The following is a 21,653-nucleotide window of genomic DNA, read 5'->3' on the forward strand; positions in this document are numbered from 1 at the left end:
GAAGGGATATTTATGCTAATAAGTTAAAGATAAACTGACAATGTCATGAAGGGAAAAAAAACGAAAAACGATCATAAGACAAATAACAGTTTGCATAGAAAACTAAAGACTGAAAAACACGAATCCAATCAAAAACCGGGTGAATAATGTGGTATTATTGCAAAAGAATTACGCTTATCTCCACAAGATACCAAATGAAGAAGAAATTAACAATTATAGTCTATATACAGCCTTTAACAATGAGCAAAACCTATACCGCATAGTCAGCTATAAAAAGCCCCGAGATGACACATGTAAAACAATTCAAACCAGAAAACTAACAGCCTGATTTATGTACAACACAATAAACGAAAAACAAATATGATATACAGCAATAACATAAACGGTACCAATTTTTCTGCACCAGATGCGCATTTCGACAATCAATTAAAAGGATGAAGAGCTATAAACCAAAAAGGACAAAGAAGTATTGCCAAAGCCGGGCAAAAATCAGAGCTTTGCATGAGGGAGATACATTCCTTAATTTTAAATATTTCAAAAATTGTGTAACAGAAAATTTTATTAATACAAAATCCGTATTTTCTGGAATAGTGATAAAAAACAACAACCACTAAAATACAGGCTCCTGACTTGGGACAGGAAAATACAGAATGTGGCGGGTTTAAACATGTTTGCTCGTGCCAAACTTTCCCCCTAACTTGAGAAGTGGTGTAACAGTATAACATCAGAACCTACAATAAGAAATGAATTGAAATAGATTAACTCATCAGATCGATACAAAGCAAAAACAAACCGTAACAAAAAAATTTAAAAGACACGAAATAGGAATACATGAGCAGTTACTGAAGGCTAGTTAAAAGCCAATGATTAAAAACTCGTGTATCTAAGACTAAAATATCAATCAAAACACATCCAACATCCAATTGATTTAGTGTAAAGACGTCATTAACAGTCAGAGAGAAATCATGACCTTATGCAATGCCAAAATATAGGTATCGACAGATTTTATGACCATGGATGTATAACAATTATATTTAGCATTGTTTTAAATTCAATGATAACCAAATCGATAGTTATACCGATAAAAAAATATCCGATAAAAAAAATATCCAAACCTCAAGTACATATCTTAATATTGCAGATGAAAAATGTTTTTTTCCATGTTTAGGTTTAACATAACAAAACTATAAGCTACAAGAGAAAACATTAATATAAAGCCTTTGTCTGTCTCAGTCTTTATATCAAACATATATCCAAGTTCTAAAAATGCAAACCCAAAGAGTTGTCTCGGGTATAGATATATATATATATAGAAGTCTAAATTGAAAACAACGTTCAAATCTATGATTGCGTTGGATAAAAACCGCAATTTTTATACGTGTGCATGCAAAACAAATTTCTTGTTAGAGGGGTCTAAATACAGCACAAACAACATTTTCCAAAAGACTAAAAAAGTGAAAAAGTATATTTTAACAAAACGCATTTGACTAACAGGTCGAACAACAAATGTTCTTAAACCCTGCTGACTGCTAATATATATATATATATATATATATATATATATATCTTACCATTCCTTCTCCCTCCTACTGGCGATTAAACACTTGCCACAAAATGAGGGTCTGTTTAGTCGTCCTGGAAGAATATTTTCGCAGCCGCGTCCTGTCATCATGAGGACGTTTAGTCTGTTATATGGAACGCCACAGCTGTCTTATGTGGTAGTCTGATATTACGTTATGTTGTTTTATTATTACTTGATGATATTTTGTCTTTACATAATATGGTTTTGGCATTACGTAATGATGTTTTGATATAACTCAATATGGAATAGGCATTAGCCACGTGACCATTTTGAAAAAAATTAATTCTATTTTTAGCCCGATTTCCATATGTCGTTTGTCTAATGTGCTTCGGATGAGTGTCGCTATCCATTGAGTTAAAGTTCAAATTAAAGTTCGAGTTGTTGTTCAGAGTTATTTGGTATGATAAAGGGGAATGGCAGACAAAATTAAGAAAAACAATAATCTATATTTCGGACATAAGGGGAATATCCCCAAACTACTTGGTCCTGCCGTTTTTTCCCCCTTAGTTCTCAAATGGAAGCAGTATTATAATAAACTCAAGAAGAATTCCACGGATCCCTGTGTTTCGCCTGAGATTGCCGCTGTCATTGTAAAAGTGTAATATTGACTGTAAAACGTCCATTTGTCGGTAAAAACAAAACTAAAAAAATGTTTTTCTGTACATGCTTTATCTCGATATAGAAGATTAACTCCTATTCAAGTTTTTATAACAATTCATGGAGGTTTAAAAATTTATCATGACAAAATAGATGTGGTATGATTGCCAATGAGACAATTCTCCACCACATACCAAATGACGTAGCAGTTAACAACTATATGCCACTGCATGGTCTTCAACAATGAGCAAAACCCATACCGCATAGTAACCTATAACAGGTCCAGAAATGACAAATGTAAAAACAATCCAAACGAGTAACATAACTATCTAAATGATGAAGACGCCGACGACGGAATATAGGTTTGTTGTGTCTCACTTCCACATTGATATCGCAGGCTAGACACACATCAAATGACTTGTACTTTATTGTCAACAAATGATACACTTTAAATCAACTCACACTAAAGTTACAGGAAAATGGGGGATCGGACTAAGCGACAAAGCATCAATTCTATAAAATAAGAATTCTCCGATTTTTTTTTAGAGTGTATAATCATTTGAACATATACGAATATCAATCTTTTAATATATATTTTTATCAATTCTATTCTCTCATATACTTCGCTCTAAAATGATACAAAAAACTAAACTTTTAGGAATATCTGTTTCACATGTGACGACGGATATGTTCCAGTTGTCGTAACCACAATCCCGTCCTTTTTTTCCTCGAATGTGACCTACCGAAATAAACCAAATCACTGGGTTTGTACTTTCACGAATGACACGACGGGTGCCACACGTTGAGCATGATCTGCTTACTCTTCCAGAGCTCCCGAGATCACCCCACGATTTTGATGGATTTATATTGCCCAGTCATACCGATCTATAGAGTTAAGCCAATTGCATCTGATTTTTATACGCCCGTTTACGTGACGTATTATGGTATACCGTTGTCTGTCCGTCCGTCCGTCCGTCTGTCCGTCCGTCTGTCCGTCCGTCTGTCCGTCCGTTCGTCAACATGTCGGACAATAACTAAAAAACGCTTAAATCAATATGCATGAAACTTTGTTGAAGTGTTTATATCTATTGACGTGAGCTCCCTTTCGATTTTTTTAAATTTTACGTTTCCGAGTCATTGGGTTTTATTCATTAAAAGGGGGGATTTTCCAGTTTTCGGACAATAACTCAAAAATGCTTTCAGCAGTTTTTCGAAACTTTGGTGAATTGTTTATATCTATTGACGCAAGCTCCCTTTTAATTTTTATAAATTTCAGATTATACATTTCCGAGTTATGGGATATTATTCATAAAAAGTTATAAAGGAACATAACTGAAGAACGGTAAAAGTGACGCTATCCAAATTTGTACTTGATCTGAGTTTTGTGGTAATAAGTATTGTGTATAAGTTTCGAATTATTTGGCAATTCAGCAATTTTTCCATTTGTAGAGGGACATAACTCTAGAACAGTAAAAGTGACACCACCAAAATTCAAACTTGATCTGTATTTTGTGTTAATAAGCATGGTGTAGAAGTTTCATAACAATTGGTTAAGGCAAACTAAAGTTAGAGAACGGAAATGAAAAATTCAGCAATTGTTCCATTTGTAAAGAGGCATAACTCTCGAACGTTTACAGTGACGCCACCAAAATTCAAACTTGATCTGTGTTTTGAAGTAATAAACATTTTGTATAAGTTTCATAACATTTAGTTGAGGCAAACTAAAGTTAGAGAACGGAAACCAACTTCGGGACGGACGACGTACGGACGGACAAGGGTAAAACTTAATGCCCCCTTAACTACGGCGGGGGCATAAAAATGGGTGATTTTCCAGTTTTCGGACAATATGTTATGAAAGGATTTAGGACGTTATTCGAAATAATTAGAAATTAAAATCAAGGAGATATTAGTTAAACAAACAAATATATTTCTAGTTTTTTAAGATAGTGAAAAGTAAAATGGAATATAAATTTCAAATAATTCGTTGATACAAGAAGAAAATACATGAGTAAAATAGATCAAGATTCGTAAGAATAACGAACTTTATTTTAGATGCAAGATAGTCAGTAATAGTACAAAGTCAAGAACCTCATTAAATAAGTTATTTGGCACGCGTAAAGAAGGTTATTAGGTTGCCGGACAGATGTATGTCGAATTGCTATTACATCCAAGGTTATAACCATATTCTCAGAATCATGAATATTCAGTAATACATTAAGGCACACGAGAACGTTATTAACAACCAATCAAACAGCTGAGATACGAAGATTGATGTATACAAGATAATAATTAAAATTTAACAAATTTTTAATTATCTTTTATTATTAAGATCAGAAATTAAAATTCTTCCAAAAATATTATTCTTTTTAATTTTAGAAAACATAATTCTGATGCTTTTCAAAAACAAATAAATGCATTTTGCATATTATGAAGTAATAAATGTTTTGGCAGCAAATTCCATCGTTTGCAAAAGAAGCTCAATTTCGGCTGGGGAACAAGAATGTCGGGTATTCAATAGTGACTATAAAAGCAAATATAAGTCTACTGCCCGTACTATCCTTGTTCCTACCAGCAGATTGAGTTGTCTTATTTATTTCATTAAAAAGGTAGGTTATATACTGTTACTTAAACTTATTTAAAGAAAGAAGTTAATTGCTATATAATTCAATAAATATAAATATAAATATATATATTCAGATATAACATTTTAGTCATTGCGTTTCATGAGGTTATTCACTCATGTATAACAAATAGACTGAACGTAGTTTACAAGGTAATTCAAGCAATATTTGAAATAGAAATACATATGTTATTGTCAACTGATAATGTTATTTATTGTTAATCTGTATGATTTATGCACTGTGATATTTTATGATCAAAAAGAAAAGAAAAGAATAATTAAACTATCCTTGTTCCTACCAGCAAATTGAGTTGTCTTATTTTTTTCATTAAAAAGGGTCGGAAGGCGCGAGTCCCACTCTCGCTGCCAAGCCAGTCCATAACAACGACATGTAGTCCCCAGATGCCCAGACATCTTTCTACCTACAAGAACCGTAGCAGAACTTAACAAACGAGAGAAGGGAAATCACCATCATGTTTATCAATATAGAAGTCATAAAGCACAATGATCATAGTCCCACCTTAACAAGTGTTTCCCCTGTGAAGTATACAACAAAAAGGACCATAAAAACCTTCACAACAAATATCTTGAAAGTGCTTTGGTGACTGGTTTATATCTATTAAGATAACCTCCCTTTAGTTTTTCATAAATTTCTGATATAACATTGAGAAGTTATTAAACTTTATTCTATGAAAAAGCGACTGGCTAATCGTGTGCTCATGGCGCATCAGTTTATTACAGTTTATTCTTGTGTTGTGCTGTTACACTATTCACCCATGGTAGGGTTAGGGTCACAGACATGTTTAACTCTTCCACGTGCACATTCTTTATGTGCCTGTCCCAAGTCAGGAGCCTGTAATTCAATGGTTGTCGTTATTTCATGTGTGTCATATTTGTTTTTCATAAATTTTTTAGTTTTTAGTTACGGGTGCCTATAATTGCTTACATCCACTGTACTTAAACTCTGGTGGATAGTTGTCTCATTGGCAATCACACCACATCTAACTTTAGTTCGATTTATATGTGGTGTTTTGTATACTGCAACATTGTTTATCTTTGTACGCATATCCCTTAACCCTTTTTTCGGAAGCCCTAGCAAAAGCCCTTGATCCGCGATACAATATTTAAATATGAACTCCAATTTTAACTCGAAATCTTGGTCTAAATGAGACTCAAACTCGAAGTTCAACTCGAAACTCAATTTTAATTATGGCTTGAATTCTAAGTCAAAATCTAAAATTACTCGAAGTTTAAATCAAAGACTAACCCGAAGTTAAATTCGAACAGTAACCCGAACTTTAATTTGATCTCTAACTCGATGGATTGCCACACTCATCCGAGGCAAATAAAACAAGAAAATCGGTTTTAAAAATAGAACCAGTTTTTCCCAAATAGTCAAGTGGTTACACCTCATCAAGTAATGTAATAACCACATCATGTAGTGTAAAATCGTCAAATATTGAAACATCATTATGTAATTTTAAAGCCATATCGGGAATTGGCAAATCATCATTACGAAATAATAAAACCACATCATGTAATGAAGCAACTACATAACATTAAGCCACATACACATCAAGTAATGTTAAAACCACATTGCCTAATAACACAACCACATTAAATAATGATGAAACCACATCGAGTAATGACAAAACTATTTCAGGTCCATACGAAACCATATCATGTAATATCGAAATATCATTAAGTAATGACTATTCCATATTGAGTAATATCACAACATCATTACGTAATGTTAAAACCATATTATGTAAAGACAAAATATCATCAGGTAATAATAATATAACATAACGTAATATCAGAGTACCACATAAGACAGCTGTGGCGTTCCATACCGTTGCGTTGTGTAGTGAGTGAGAGTGTCACGCTCTCTGTACGTTACAAATCCATGCAACAACTCTTTTAAAAGAAAATTCATGAAATATTTGCCACTGGACATTAAGCAAACATCAATCAATCTATCATTCAAAACATTTTGAAACATTAGGTAAATCAAGAGTTCCAAATGGTGAAGTTGAAATCATCCCTTTGTAAATTTTACGGACGCCATCACGAGTTGGTTGACCGTTATGGAATATCCGTTTCACAGACGATATCGGATATGTTCCTGATGTCGTAACTACAATCCCGTTCCCTTTTCACGAATGTGACCTACCGAATTAGACTATTTACCCCTATTTGTGACATTTTTACCTATTGTTTTTGTTTGTTTTGTTCACACATCGTTGTCAATATAATGGAATTTGATGCGACTGTCATACAAGTGAGAGGTTTAGCTAGCTTTAAAACCAGGTTCAATCCACCATTTTCTACATAAGAAAATGCCTGTACCAAGTCAGGAATATGACAGTTGTTATCCATTCGATTGATGTGTTTGTTGTTTTTTTTTTTTTTTTTGCTATTTGATTGGGGACTTTCCTTTTTGAATTTTCCTCGGTGTTCAGTATTTTTGTGATTTTACTATTCACATAGAAATAAGTCTAATATAGTACACATTTTATCAATTTTATTAATTTTATTTTTTCCGAGTCTTGTGTCAGATATATGATCATAAGAGACTAGCAAACTGTTATTCTACGAAAAGGGGCTGGGATAGCATCCTTTTACTGTTACGATTTGCTTTTATAATGTTTAATATGAGACTCATTATTTCTTTAAGCTTTATGTGTATTCAGTTTGATATTATTCATATCCGTTTCTTTTCCAAGTGAATAATGCAGGTTAGTCGTTTGAATCGTATAGAGTTTAGTTAGTTAGCATAGTTTGCTGATTTTTTCATCTTCAAAATTGATTAGTGTATATGCAAAAGAAGAACATGAAAAAAATCGGTACATTTCAGTATATTTCGGTAAATAGACAACCCGTATTGTGAATCCATGTTAGTGTTCTTTTTAATGTAAATTTATTACATAAAAGCTGTTGTACATAACAAGAACCCTGTGATCTCACTGAAAATATAGAATGCTTAATTGGTTTTTACAGCATTGACGAATATCAATATTCGCCACATCATATTGATGTTAGTGATTCCAACAATATTAACTCTTGATAAAATTGCTTTTGCCACATATTATATCATTTCAACTTGTGTTAAGGTTGTTGAAAAGTAAGTTACAGGAATCAATGGAAAATTATTACTTTTGATAATAACGATTTTTCTGCCAAACTATTTAAGAATGGAATTAGCAAATCTATATTATTCCTGAATGCCGCGTGCTTAGCTGAGAATCAACAAAACGTCTTTGGCTTGACCTGGCCGGGTTCGAACCCACGATTTCCATGCAATCGAGGCGTATATATATTAATTTAAATAAAAAGTCATTGGTATAGACAATATAATTTAAGAATAAAAAAAACACAAAACATCACATTATTAATCAAATAGTGTTTCTGTTAGCGTTTTCAACGCATTCTTAAATTATATATATCATAGGTTTGAACGTTGTTTTCAATTTAGACTTGTTTATATTTTTTCGTTTGGGCTTGTATTATATTTGCCTTCGGGTTTATATGATCCGTTCATCCTATTTTGACTCCTCAAAATTCAAGAGTCTATCCCAAATTGAGGTAAATTATGTGGCCTTCCAATAACCGTTTCGATTCCTAACATCACTGAAGAGACATTAATTGTCGAAATCCGGATATGGTGTACAAAAAATCTTTGCACCTTTGTTTGCGGTATACCATCTTCGCCGCAAGTTTATTGTTTTCTGTTTGGTATTAAATTTAAAGTTAAGATCCATTTATTACTCCTTGTGATCCGTTTATTTGGCAATCGCCAATGGCAGTCAGCAGGATTTAAGAACATTTGTTGTTCGACCTGTTAGTCAAATGCGTTTTGTTAAAATATACTTTTTCACTTTTTTGGTCTTTTGGAAAATGTTGTTTGTGCTGTATTTAGACCCCTCTAACAAGAAATTTGTTTTGCATGCACACGTATAAAAATTGCGGTTTTTATCCAACGCAATCATAGGTTTGAACGTTGTTTTCAATTTAGACTTGTTTATATATATATATATATATATAGAAGGTATGATAAGGCAATTGTTTTGGCCTCTCAAAATCTAAATTAAAAACCATCATAAATCTATCAAATGATATCCTTTACCCAAACAGTTTTCTAAATTTCGACATGATAAGGAAATCACAAACTGATATTATATCTGCCTATTTATTAAATCATATGATGAACATTACTTTAAAAGAACTGAACAACCTTATTATTTTAGGGGTTAAATAATAGCACTTATCATGACATCTTCTTTGTGTTATTTGTGATATCTCAAATGCAATTAAGATTTGCAGTTATTAAAGTTTGTCATAACTATTTATATACAGTACATTTGCCTCCTAAATTTAATAATTCAGAGAAATGATTTTGTCGAAAAATATTATTTCCAACAAGAAACTGTTTATCGTTAAATCAAATACAGAGCCGAGTTACGTATTCCATATTTTTTAGTGACTTTTTTTATATTTTGAGTATCTGATCATATTATTTCCGTGTAACAAATACTTTGTGTACTACTTTTGGTCTCTTTGCCATAGCAGCCTTCTTAGATACCTTTTCAGGTAGTGTTAACAAATATTTCATCTGTGAACTCAACTTAATGAGATCCAATGAACAAATAAAAGACACCACTGCAATTATAACAATCAGCCCAAAAGCTCCTATGGCAATATGAGATGGTTTGTCGTAGTAAACACTTTGCTTCGATCGTTTATATCTAGAGAGGGATGTAACATCGACAGCCAGACTAGCTAAATCGTAGCTATAATTGTTCTTTCCGATACCTGTTGTGTTTCCTGTTAAGAATACTTGGTAAACATCTACAATTAAAATGCCCAAATTTTAGAAAATATATTAAGAAGATCAACTGCAACTCATTCCTAATATTTTATATAGTTTAAGATTGGGCTTACTCATAGGTAATTAATGTGCAGAATAGTTTTTGTTTATTCTTTACGTGCAACAAAGGAAAATAATTAATGTTTGGAAAACTGAATGATGGATAGTTAAGTCTGTTAAATATTGATTTAATGAAAATATGATAGGCACAATGTCAAAAGATTTCAAGTGCAGAAAGACTTCCTTAGTTGAAATATTTAAAAATTGTATGTAAACAAAAATGGAAAAGGGTGAATTGGCCCGAGATTATTATTTCGTAGTGCATTTTTTTTAGACCAAAAACGCAAATTAAAAACATCGCACCTGCTCTATCCAAAACATTTTTTTACAGTGTAGTGTACTACTTTTGGGACAAATAATATCAAAATTATAGAAATAGAAAAGTCTATCGGCTCTAACTCAAAATATGGACAATTTTATGTTTAGTGGGTCTGTAATTCAGTTTGCCTATTCTTTACTGTTTAGTCAAAGGAGCGCAGAATTGTACCTTTCTGTTGTTAATGAATGATTTACGAAATCCAAAATCAAATACTCAAATAATTTCTAACTAATCCTTCAATAATCTTATTTTACAATTTCGTTTCAAATTAATCTGCACTGATTCTAGATTGATGGACATAATATCATTATGAAAATAAAACTAATCAAATTGAAATTATTGATATGGAATTCAAAACGTTTATTGAGTCCAGAGTGTTTGATACATAACAAAGTGTATGACAATAAGTGTGTGATTGAGTTAGGTGGTGTATTCACAGTTCAGAAAATTAGATTTAAAATAAACTCTGTGTTAATTTGATAGAACACCAGCTGTTTCTACAAGAGAAGGAGGATACTGAGGTCAATATGCAATAATTTTTTTCGTCCTAGAAAATTTGTATTGGAACGAAAGAACATTTTGCATGGGTCCAATTGTAATTTCTGTAAGGAAAAAAAATATTTTGAACATGTCTGTTTTATATGTCAGTTTCTAGACAAGTTTTTATGGAAACTTATATAAACTTATAAGAACAAAAAGAGGAATACAATATGTGGACCTTCGCCCACGGTACTGTTGTGAAGAAAATCCTTTAGCGCAATAACGATTGAGAATATTTTGCCTGCATATCAAAATAAGTCGAAGGGAGAAATTTGATATGGAGAACATGAGAGATTTTCAGGATAATTACTTCTAATTACGACAAAGCAAAAATTAACCGAATTTTTGACAGAAGTACAAAAACCTATTTGTCTGCATTGGCATAGTTGTCCAATCTCTCATTTGCGTATTTAACTCAGTAGAAAATTTGGGCTTCAAAAGTCTTCAATAGTGTGGACTTTGTACATCAAATTAGCCTTTTCAAATCGTTAATACAGAAACAATACACAATTATACATAGCAAAGAGTCTTCTTGATATACTGCAAAACATCTCATTCTGATTAATTTCATGGTATTGTAATAAAGTATGTTTAAGTGAATGCAGGTGTTCCTCACAACATTTGATATACACTAAACGTAATTCGAAATCAAACATACTTAATAGATTGAAAAGACTAAATTACTAATTTGTTCTCAATACGAGCAATACGAGTGGTGCAACATGTGGAGTAGGATATGTGTACATGATAATATTACTCCCGGTTGCTTGTAGGGTTCGTGTTGCTCAGTCTTCAGTTTTTATGAAGTGATTTGTGGACTGCTGGTGGTCTTTTCGTCGTTTTTCGTTTTTTGCTATGAATTTGTCGGTCTCACTTTGAATGATGTCTTTTTCTCTCTGGGAAATTCTGCCTAATTTATACATATTTGGATGTATTCGAAACACTTTATTATGAAGTCAACACTCAATTAATTTCAAACTGAAACGTATTAATTATCTATGATACATGCATGTTAAAGTATTGTGTGTGCATTAAATAATAAAATATAATAACTAAATACAAGCATCGATTCAAGATATATATAATATAAGATAATAAGATATATAAAAAAACAGGAAAATGATTGAGACAATATGATTCATAAATTATTTTGTTATCGAAAATATTTTTGGCTTGAATGATAATATTGGAATTGAAGCTAAACAATTTGATGATTGTTTTTCAAATCAAACAGAGAAAACTTTAATTTTTCGATGTATACATCAATTTAAAATTCCTTATACAGAGTATCAATTGTATATGTTTTACAGGTTGCATAGTTTCTCAGACTATGTACAAGATAGTGATTCAAATGCATTACTTTTCCTCATGTTTTATTTCATTTTTATTTTTGCTCAAGTCTACAACAAAACTAAAATAGATATATTTTCCTTTCAAAATCAAAAAAGCTTTTGAAAGCTATGTTTATGTATTGAGGATCTAGTACCTTGGCATACTGGTACTGTACCTACCCAGGTACCAGACAGTCATACATACCTTGACACACTGGTTCTGTACCGACCCAGGTACCAGAAAGTCCACACATTCGTACTATGTTCCCTGACATGACAGCAGCACCCGCATCGCATACTGCTACAGCTTCTGATCCATAAACCTTGCCAGTTGTCTTGATTATACCTTTAGTTATGTTGTTTGGTGCTGCACATTCTATATCTGTGAAAAGTTGACAACTCATTGTTATAATATTATTTTAGTTTACCGAGGGTAATCTTGTTTTATATAACGTCGTTCATTGTTTCTAAATAAATCTACACAATACATTACAGATAAACAAGCATGTTTAGTATTGTCTATTCCCATGTTCTTCCCTGAAATTGTAATGAGAAGGTATGATGAGGTAACTGTATGTGCCCTTGGTGTCATGAATTTCTGAAGTATTTGAATTGTTTCTAACACATTTGTTCTAAGGCTTTATACTTCTTTAGTTTACAAGTAATGCAAAAGTGATAAAACAAAAATTTTCATGTTAAAACCTCAAAATAAGCCTCATTTTGATATCGTGTCACATATATTTCAATATGAGCCAAGTCCTGACCCCAAAAAATGTGTTTAGCTACAAAGACGTTTTTACAAAGAAATTAATTTATTTGCATCTTACCGAAAATTATATTTTTGGTAAAGCCTTGGCTCATAATGAATGATGCGTCCAGATTATATCAATTTATTCATTTATCAGAATTGTGAACGGCATGAAACATTTCACTGTTATGCAATTTCAAGGACCAACAGATAAAGCTAAAGTAATACCTCCTTCTCATATTCTTAGCGAAGTATATAGCAGTCGGATAGATTGGTCAATTATTTTTAAACATTTTCAAAACGTGTTTGGTTGCTTTTATCTTGTTTTTTCTTGTCTTTCATTTTACGGATGTCAAGTTGGTTCACTATTCAATATTCAACATTCAAAATTCTATTTTTTTTTATTTTTTTTTTGTTAAACATTTTTTTTTATTCGTTTTCAACATTCAACATTCAACATTCAACATTCGATTTCAACATTCAACATTCAAAAACAAATTTCTATTTTAATTTTAATTTTTTTTTTCATCATTCGATTTCAACATTGATCATTCGATTTCAACATTCAACATTCGTTTTCAACATTCAACATTCATTTTTCAACATTCGATTTCGATGTTGAATGCTGAAATCGTATGTTGAAAAACGAATGTTGAATGTTGAAATCGAATGTTGAATGTTGAAAACGAATGTTGAATGTTGAAAATAAATGTTGAATGGTGAAATCAAATGTTGAAAAACGAATGCTTCGACCTTATATTTCTCATTTCATGCTAATAAATTTTATAGCATTATTTTGAAAACAGTATGGCTTTAAAAGAAATCTTGAGAAAGAAGTAAAAGAGGGGCGAAAGATACCAGAGGGACATTCAAACTCATAACTCGAAAATAAACTGACAACGCCATGGCGTAAAAAGAAAAAGACAAACAGACACACAATAATACACAAAACACAACATAGAAAAACTAAAGACTAAGCAACACGAACCCCAACAAAAACTTGGGGTGATCTCAGGTGCTCTGGAAGAGTAATGACATTTTAAATCAAATACGTCTGGTCTTAAGGCATTGTCAAACGAGAAAGTATTTATTTATTTATTGATTCAGAAATAATCGTGAATATTCACCTTTGCAATGTGGTTGATCACCTGTCCATGTACCGTTAGCCTGGCACTCTCTTATGAGGTCACCACTCCCCAACATGTGGCCAACAACACACTGGTAAGTAACTACGTCCTTATACACATAAGTTACAACAGGAATAGACTGTACATAGGTGCTATGTACTGGATGTGAACATGTAACAGCTACAAAGACAAATCAATCAATAAATATTCATTTGAAAAATAATTTTCCTTTTTTGTATTTTACAATTTCTTGTTTTCGCTTCTTTTTCTGCAAAACATAAAAAAATGGTTTGTATAGAAACAGATGTTTTAATCATACAACATGTACAATGCATAAAAACCAAGTCAGAGGTCTTGCAAACTTCTCATTTTGCCTTTCACAATTGATAAAATAATTTACTAAACACATTAATTTTGTAAAACAATGTGCTATAGTAACGTCATAGGACTGTACCACACTAATCGACTGGAGTTAAAATAAAATCTTTATCAACAGCTTCATTCTCAAAATAGTTTCATTATTGGAATTGACTTAAACATATAATTTAAACATGGAGTCACACACCCGTTCAGTACTCCGTCCAATTATTTAATCAGACACAACCTTTGACAACTGCTTTGTTGATATGCAACCTCATATTTTTTTTATTATTGAAAATGCATGCATCTGATATAAATTCAATTGTCTTATTTCCAAATAACATTTTGAATGCCCTTATAGTAAATCTGTTTACATTAAGTTTGTACATGTGTTTATTATTCAAATCATTTAAATTCCTTCAGTGGCTCAAAATAACATTAAGTCGGAATCATGAATATAATAGTGTATGGAAAACTAAAATGTTTCGGACTACATTCTTCTTTAAGTGTCTTTTTTTACACAATTTAACAGCTTTATTGCAACCTTGCCGTGAAACATATTTTAATTCGATCTAAAGCATTTGTCTGAATACTGGTTTAAAGTTCTTGAATATACAGGGTATTTGGTATTTTACAATCTTAGGTATTTTATGACAGATATAATTTTATTACAAAACTTCTAGATACTAGTAATATTTATTATTTTGTAATGCAACGTTCATGATCTGGATGTTTAATTGGACATTTTTCATCAAGACCGAAGAAAGTGCATTGTAATCATTATTCCTAACCTCAAACATCGACCATAAATTAAACCCCAGAAGCTAAAATAAATTTTAGAAATTGGTATGGTGAGCATCTTTGACAGCCGACGATGACACAGTAGAAATCAGTAATACCAAATCTACTAAATCAGTAGACAACTACTTGATAAAAGTAAAAAGGTGAAAAGAAATTCCATCTTCCTAAACAAAACGCATTATAGGAAAGCAAATTATTCAAAAAAATATTAAAAATCTTTATATAGCTTATACATTGAGGTTTAAAACTTTCCCTATGCCTGATATTGATGTGAGGAATTGATAAGTTTATACGTTATGTCCACCATTCAATAAACAATCAATGGATAAATAGTCCAATGATGTACCACCAGAAGTAGAAACAAACAAATAAAACTGTATATCTTTAATTTGGATTCCTATTCTGTCTACTTAATACTTACGTTGACAGTCTAAAGGAGAAGTAGACCAGTTTTTATCATCCATACATTGTGCCGTTTTGACAGTTGAAATCTTATCGATATTGCTCACAAATCCTTCCTTGCAAGTGTATGTAGCAACAGAGTTATAAGATGTAGTTGTATATGTCAGCGTAGATTTCGAGCCAGTAACTGGAATGCCACAATATTTAACTGCAAAAAAACTGATTTTGTTGAAAAACAAGGGAAAGGATAAACGTTCAGTGCGATTTGTAAAAAACAATATTGAAAATAATCACGATTTATATCAACGGAACAGTTTTTTATTGCAGATTTTCATCTAAATAAATGTTGAATAAAAGGTTATCAGAGCAATATCATTCTAAAGGTCGAGAAAAGTAACTGTACAATATATTTTTCTAACATAAAGGCTCCATAAGTATTACAGTTTTATTTAAACAGTGTACCTGCACAAGACACAGGCGTACCAGTCCAAACACCATTCATCTGGCAAAATCTACTGGCACTTCCTGACATATTCTCATGTCCTGTTGCGCATGTGTAATTAGCCCAGACACCAACAACGTTACCACCAGATGTAATCCTATTTACACCTCCGTTATTTGTCGGATGACCACATGAGACTGAAATTTAAACAATTTTAGTTTATTTGCATTGATATGTTTAGCTATTGAAAAGATGAAAAATGAATTGAAAATAATAACAATGAAATAACGGCCTTGTGCAACTCCAAATTTAATCCAAGGACAGATCGTTGTACTAATAACTGGCACACGATGATCACATGATATTAACAAACAATATTTACAAAAACTCGTTTGTGTCGAGGTCATGTAATTATAAGATAGTCAGGAAAGTTGAAATAATCTTTGCCGACTTGCGGCAAACGCCCTATTTTCACAATTTGTAATATCAATGAGCCTAAAAATTGTATTGTCATTCTTTAAATCGTATGTTCATGTAGTAAAGTATTTATCGTTATCGTTAATTTCAGCAAATTTTATTGTTAACCGTCATTAAAGATACCCCATTCCATCATCAACGGAATTATATATGGTTAATAAGCATGAGTAGAAAATGTTCGCAGCAAATTGCAAGCTGACTTTAAAAGTGTTAGTCCAGTAATGGTTATTATATATTTCTGGTTCTTTCACACTGTACATATTATCATTTTGCTGCAATTTTACGATCAAATAGTATTTTTTACAGTTAAAATGGTATTCCATTTCTATTTGGAAACAGGTAAAACAGTGAACCACTGCCCCCTTATGATATCTTCGCCTTACAAATTCGGGCAACAAGATGTTGCTATGAATCTGAAAACATTTCACACAGTAAAAAATGTTCTCATTATTACTGACAAGTTTCAGGTGCTATAAGAATATGACGAATATTTTACTATATGACCATTATGTGTAATGTGTAAATATATAAGAAATCGTTAAACAGGAGGTTGATGAGCGATGATTCTGAAAACGTATTACTCAGTATACCATGCTTACATAAAACCTGATAACAAGTTTCAGAAAACTCTTATTTAAAGTTCCCTAAAGGAGTCAAAAAATACCAAAGGGATATTCAAACTCATAAGTCGAAAATAAACTGACAACGCGAAGGCTGAAAAAGAAAAAAACCAACAGACAAACAACAGTACACAAAACACAACATAGAAAACTAAGACTGAGCAACACGAACCCCTATAAAAAAAACCGGGGGTGATCTCGGGTGCTCCGGAAGGGTAAGCAGATCCTGCTCCACATGTGGCACCCGTCGTGTTGCTCATGTTAGTACAAACCCGGTAATAAGTCTAATTCGGTATGTCACATTCGGGAAAAGAGAACGGGGTTGTAGTTACGACATTAGGAAAATATCCGCTATCATCTGTGAAACGGATATTCCATAACGGTCAACCAACTCGTGATGGCGTCCGTAAAACTTACGAAGGGATGACTTCAACTTCACGACTTGGAACTCTTGGTTTAATAGCTTCCTTGTGAGCAGCAACCCTCTATCAAGGAAATCGTGATAGGAAATACAAGCCCTGGAATATCGTATAAACTTGGAGATATATACTCCGTATACAGGCGCTGCTGGAATGCTGCTTCATATAAATGGAAAGTTCACAATTGGGAAGCTGAAATCATCTCTTTTGTCGTAAAGTTTATTTTCAACAAACCCTTTTTTTCTACCCTTTTTCGTATGAAACAGGATGTGTCGTACCATGATTTTGTGGTATTACACTTAAAGAAGACTTTTGTGTTGAATAAACTGAGAGTGATTTTTTTCCTTTGTAATAATGGTTATTTGAAGCATTACTGTCAAGTTTTGTCATAATCAGTTCAATCTAGTATAATGTAAGACAACATTTACAGCAATTTGAACAAAATGTAGTATGGACCAATAAATTACCATATATGCATCTCATCATCTTCATACAACTCCAAGGGAAATTCAAAACGGAAAGTCCTTTTTAGAATGGCAAAATCAAAAGCTCAAACACATCAAACGAACGGAATACAACTGTCATATTCCTGATTTGGTATAGGCATTTCCTGATGCTGAAAATGGTGGATTAAACCTTGTTTTAGCTAGGTAAACCTCTCACTTGTATGACAGTCGCATAGAATTCCATTATATTGACAACAACGTGTGAGCAAAACAAACAGACATAGTAGGTACAAATGTCAGAAATTGGGGTACAGCAGTCAACATTGTAATATAATCTTAATCACCATAAAAACAAATCACTATTTCAAAATATAGGAAATGAGGAGAAAAAGTAAGAAAACACTCCTCAAAACGCTGAGTATGGCTTTCTCTGCCTCTAATATTCATGGTAGAGCCCTATTTCAAGGCAATTTTCTCTTAAATGTGTTTTTGAGTTTTAATCCTTTCAGAATATTTCATTTTTGCAATATTTCACTGAAATAGCATGAGATTTAAACAACTGAGAGTACATACAAGGTCAATGGTGAATGTGTAGCTTCCCATTTAGGAATAATACCACCATTGTTTTTCCCCTATTAGTCTTTGTAAAATTGGCATTTTTCAAAAAATTCATCTTCATACAAACAGTTGAATATGATGCAAATAAACTTATCATGGATACCAGGACTGAAATTTTGCTATTTGCGCCAGACACGCATTTCGTCTACAAAAGACTCATTAGTGACGCTCGAATAAAAAAATGTTAAAAAGGCCAAATAAAGTACGAAGTTGAAGAGCATTTAGGACCAAAAATTCCAAAACGTTTTGCCAAATTCAGCTAAGGTAATCTATACCTGAGGTAGAAAAATCTTAGTATTTCAAAAATTGAAAGTTTTGCAAACAGCTAATTTATAATTATGACCATATCAATGATAATTCAAGTCAACACAGAATTGCTGACTACTGGGCTGGTGATACTCCACCAGCAGTAGCATCGACCCAGTGGTTGTAAATAAACTCATCATGGATACCAGGATTGAAATTTTATATTTGCGCCAGACGCTCGTTTCGTCTACAAATGTTGACTCCAAGAAGATAAAAATTACTAAAGGACCACTTTGTCTTCATTATAAGGTCCCTTTTAGTCCATTTATACCTCTTACTTTTCCAAATTTTAATTTTTTAGGCTAATAAATCAAAATTTTGTGATAACTATCACACGTTTATGCAAGAAATGTGATGATTAATGAGTAATTGAAGTTTTCAAGCTGAATGAACTATCCCTATACTGACTCCATGAAGGTTTCTATAAGTCCTTGCGTAAAACTTAAGTTTACGCCGCCCTCCAGAGAGGGACAAAAACACAAGGTCATGTTTTTTTCTGACTGTTTATGACGTCTTTAAACTAAATCCATTGGATGTTGGATGTGTACTGATTGATAATTTAGTCTTAAATGCATGATTTTTTTTCATTAATTGTTATTGGCTTTGAACTAGCTGTCAGTAACTGCGAGTACTCTCAGATCTATGCTAAGTGTCTTTTTGTTGTTGGGATGTACAAATACCCATCCACGTCCACTTTGTGTTTATGTTGGATGTATTTCTATTTGTATTCATCTGTTGAGTTAAACCTTTACAACTGGTTTTTATAGTTTATTCTTTTGTTGTACTGTTACACCACTGACCCAGGTTAGGGGGAGGGTTAGCGCCTTCAAACTAGTTTAACACCGCCACATTCTGTCTGTAATTCAGTGGTTGTCGTTTGTTGCTGTATTTCATATTTGTTTTTCGTTAATTATTTTGTACATAAATTAGGCCGTTAGTTTTCTCGTTTGAATTGTTTTACATTTGTCATTTCGGGGCCTTTTATAGCTGACTTTGCGGTATGGACTTTGCTCATTGTTGAAGGCCGTACGGTGACCTATAGTTGTAAATTTCTGTGTCATTTGGTCTATTGTGGAGAGTTGTCTCATTGTCAATCATACCACATTATAACTGTATATTTCGTAAAGTATTACTTAGGAAAACGTTTTCTTTTAAAACACAAATTAAAAAAAAAACGAAAATACCGAACTCCAAGGGAAATTCCAAACGGAAAGTCCTTTATAAAATGGCAAAATCAAAAGCTCAAACACATCAAACGAATGGAATACAACTGTCATATTCCTGATTTGGTATAGGCATTTCCTGATGCTGAAAATAGTGGATTAAACCTTGTTTTTAGCTAGGTAAACCTCTCACTTGCATGACAGTCGCATAGAATTCCATTATATTGACAACAACGTGTGAGCAAAACAAACAGACATTGTAGGTACAAATGTCAGAAATTGGGGTACAGCAGTCAACATTGTAATATAATCTTAATTACCAGAAAAACAAATCACTACTTCAAAATATAGGAAATAAGGAGAAAAAGTAAGAAAACACTCCTCAAAACACTGAGTATGGCTTGCTCTGCGTACTAATATTCATGGTAGAGCCCTATTTCAAGGCAATTTTCTCTTAAATGTGTTTTTGAGTTTAAATCCTTTCAAAATATTTCATTTTTGCAATATTTCACTGAAATAGCATGAGATTTAAACAACTGAGAGTACATACAAGGTCAATGGTGAATGTGTAGCTTCCCATTTAGGAATAATACCACCATTGTTTCTCCCCTATTAGTCTTTGTTAAATTGGCATTTTTCAAAAAAATTGTGCAGAATTTATCTTTGTTTCAAATAAAGAACTACAAGGCATGAATAAACTTTTATCCTGTCCAGTACTACAGTGAAATGTAAAGCAAGTCGGCAAGAAGAGGAGAACAGTTGGGTATCATGGTCACGATTGTTTGTTGGAAAACATGTCCTCAAAACGTAACAAATATATTGTCAATCAAGAAGTTAAGCATCTTGATAATGTCATTAAACTCATCATAGGTACCAGGATTAAAATGTACACCAGCCGCGCGTTTCGTCTACAAAAGACTCATCAGTAACGCTCCCATCAAAACGTTTTAGAGAATTTTTTTTTGAATAAGAGTGATTTTTTTTTACAAAGTACGATTTATCCCTCCATAAGACAAGATATTTGTATCTACGTTGGCCATTCTGTTTTATGAAGCAAAGCATGACCAATTCTTTCAATTTGTCTTTTAGCTTGGAATTGGAAATACTTGTGTGAAGGGTAGAAAAGTCAACGATTTTATACTATTGCAAGAGGAAAGAGACTAAGATTGTATGTACTCTAATAGATCTTTGGAGTGTTTAAGTATCCAAATCTGAATCATGTCGCCCCTATAGAAAGTAGTTTCATAATAACTTTGAAGCCCGGCTTTGATTGCTGATAAAAATGGATGTTTATAATTTAGAAAGAAATTTAATTAGGTATCCAATAAAGTGAAAGAAAATGCAGTTTTTCATATTTGGTTGAAATTCTTAAGGAACATAGAACAGACCTATGATTATTAAGGATTCCCTCCTTGGTATGTGTCATGGGGGTAAATATTGAGTTTACAAGTGAATTTTTAATATCTAATTCCTTTATCAAGCAGTTTATGTAATGTGTATACACACAAAACGATAATATTCGGGGCTTTATCTTTGGGCTAACAATGTATTTGTCATGGAGGTAGGACATGTGCTTAGTAAATTTGGGTCTTTGAAGATCGATGTGTATTCATAGACCAATTCAGTTTTTTTTAATTCAGATTTGTATCAACGACCTCACAGCCTTAATCCATTCGGGAAGAGTATCTACGTCTTCTATTTAGCGTTTAGCCAATTGCCTGGCATAATCTTTGACTGAATACATCAGTATCTAAAGGTTGGTTACCAATTGATGGATTTAAGCTCGGGATATTTTGGTCCTTTGAATA

General features: G+C 32.5%; 1 protein-coding gene across 2 annotated transcripts; it reads right to left on the reverse strand.

The window, feature by feature from the left end:
- Positions 1-631: 631 nt before the first annotated feature.
- LOC127736117 (sushi, von Willebrand factor type A, EGF and pentraxin domain-containing protein 1-like) lies at positions 632-16,024 on the reverse strand. Of its 2 annotated transcripts, none has more exons than XM_052246658.1 (5): positions 15,817-16,024; positions 15,374-15,562; positions 13,792-13,971; positions 12,122-12,298; positions 632-731 (listed from the first exon to the last, which is right to left on the reverse strand). In XM_052246658.1, the coding sequence occupies exons 1-5, from the start codon at positions 15,884-15,886 to the stop codon at positions 694-696; spliced, it is 654 nt and encodes a 217-aa protein (XP_052102618.1). In that variant the 5' UTR covers positions 15,887-16,024; the 3' UTR covers positions 632-693. The 2 variants fall into 2 exon arrangements, with proteins under 2 accessions (XP_052102618.1, XP_052102617.1); XM_052246657.1 differs by lacking the exon at positions 632-731 and adding an exon at positions 8,286-9,647.
- Positions 16,025-21,653: the final 5,629 nt, after the last annotated feature.

Source organism: Mytilus californianus, unplaced genomic scaffold, assembly GCF_021869535.1.
Source record: "Mytilus californianus isolate M0D057914Y unplaced genomic scaffold, xbMytCali1.0.p SCAF_3, whole genome shotgun sequence".
NCBI classification, from domain to species: domain Eukaryota; kingdom Metazoa; phylum Mollusca; class Bivalvia; order Mytilida; family Mytilidae; genus Mytilus; species Mytilus californianus.

What these genes read in the sequence shown, in the direction of transcription:
- LOC127736117 (XM_052246657.1), bottom strand. Translation starts at nt 15,886, where the DNA reads ATGTCAGGAAGTGCCAGTAGATTTTGCCAGATGAATGGTGTTTGGACT. An exon ending in TACGCCTGTGTCTTGTGCAG is followed by an intron (nt 15,563 to 15,816) that starts GTACACTGTTTA and finishes GTTTTTTTGCAG; the next exon opens with TTAAATATTGTGGCATTCCA. An exon ending in TGATCAACCACATTGCAAAG is followed by an intron (nt 12,299 to 13,791) that starts GTGAATATTCAC and finishes AACTTTTCACAG; the next exon opens with ATATAGAATGTGCAGCACCA.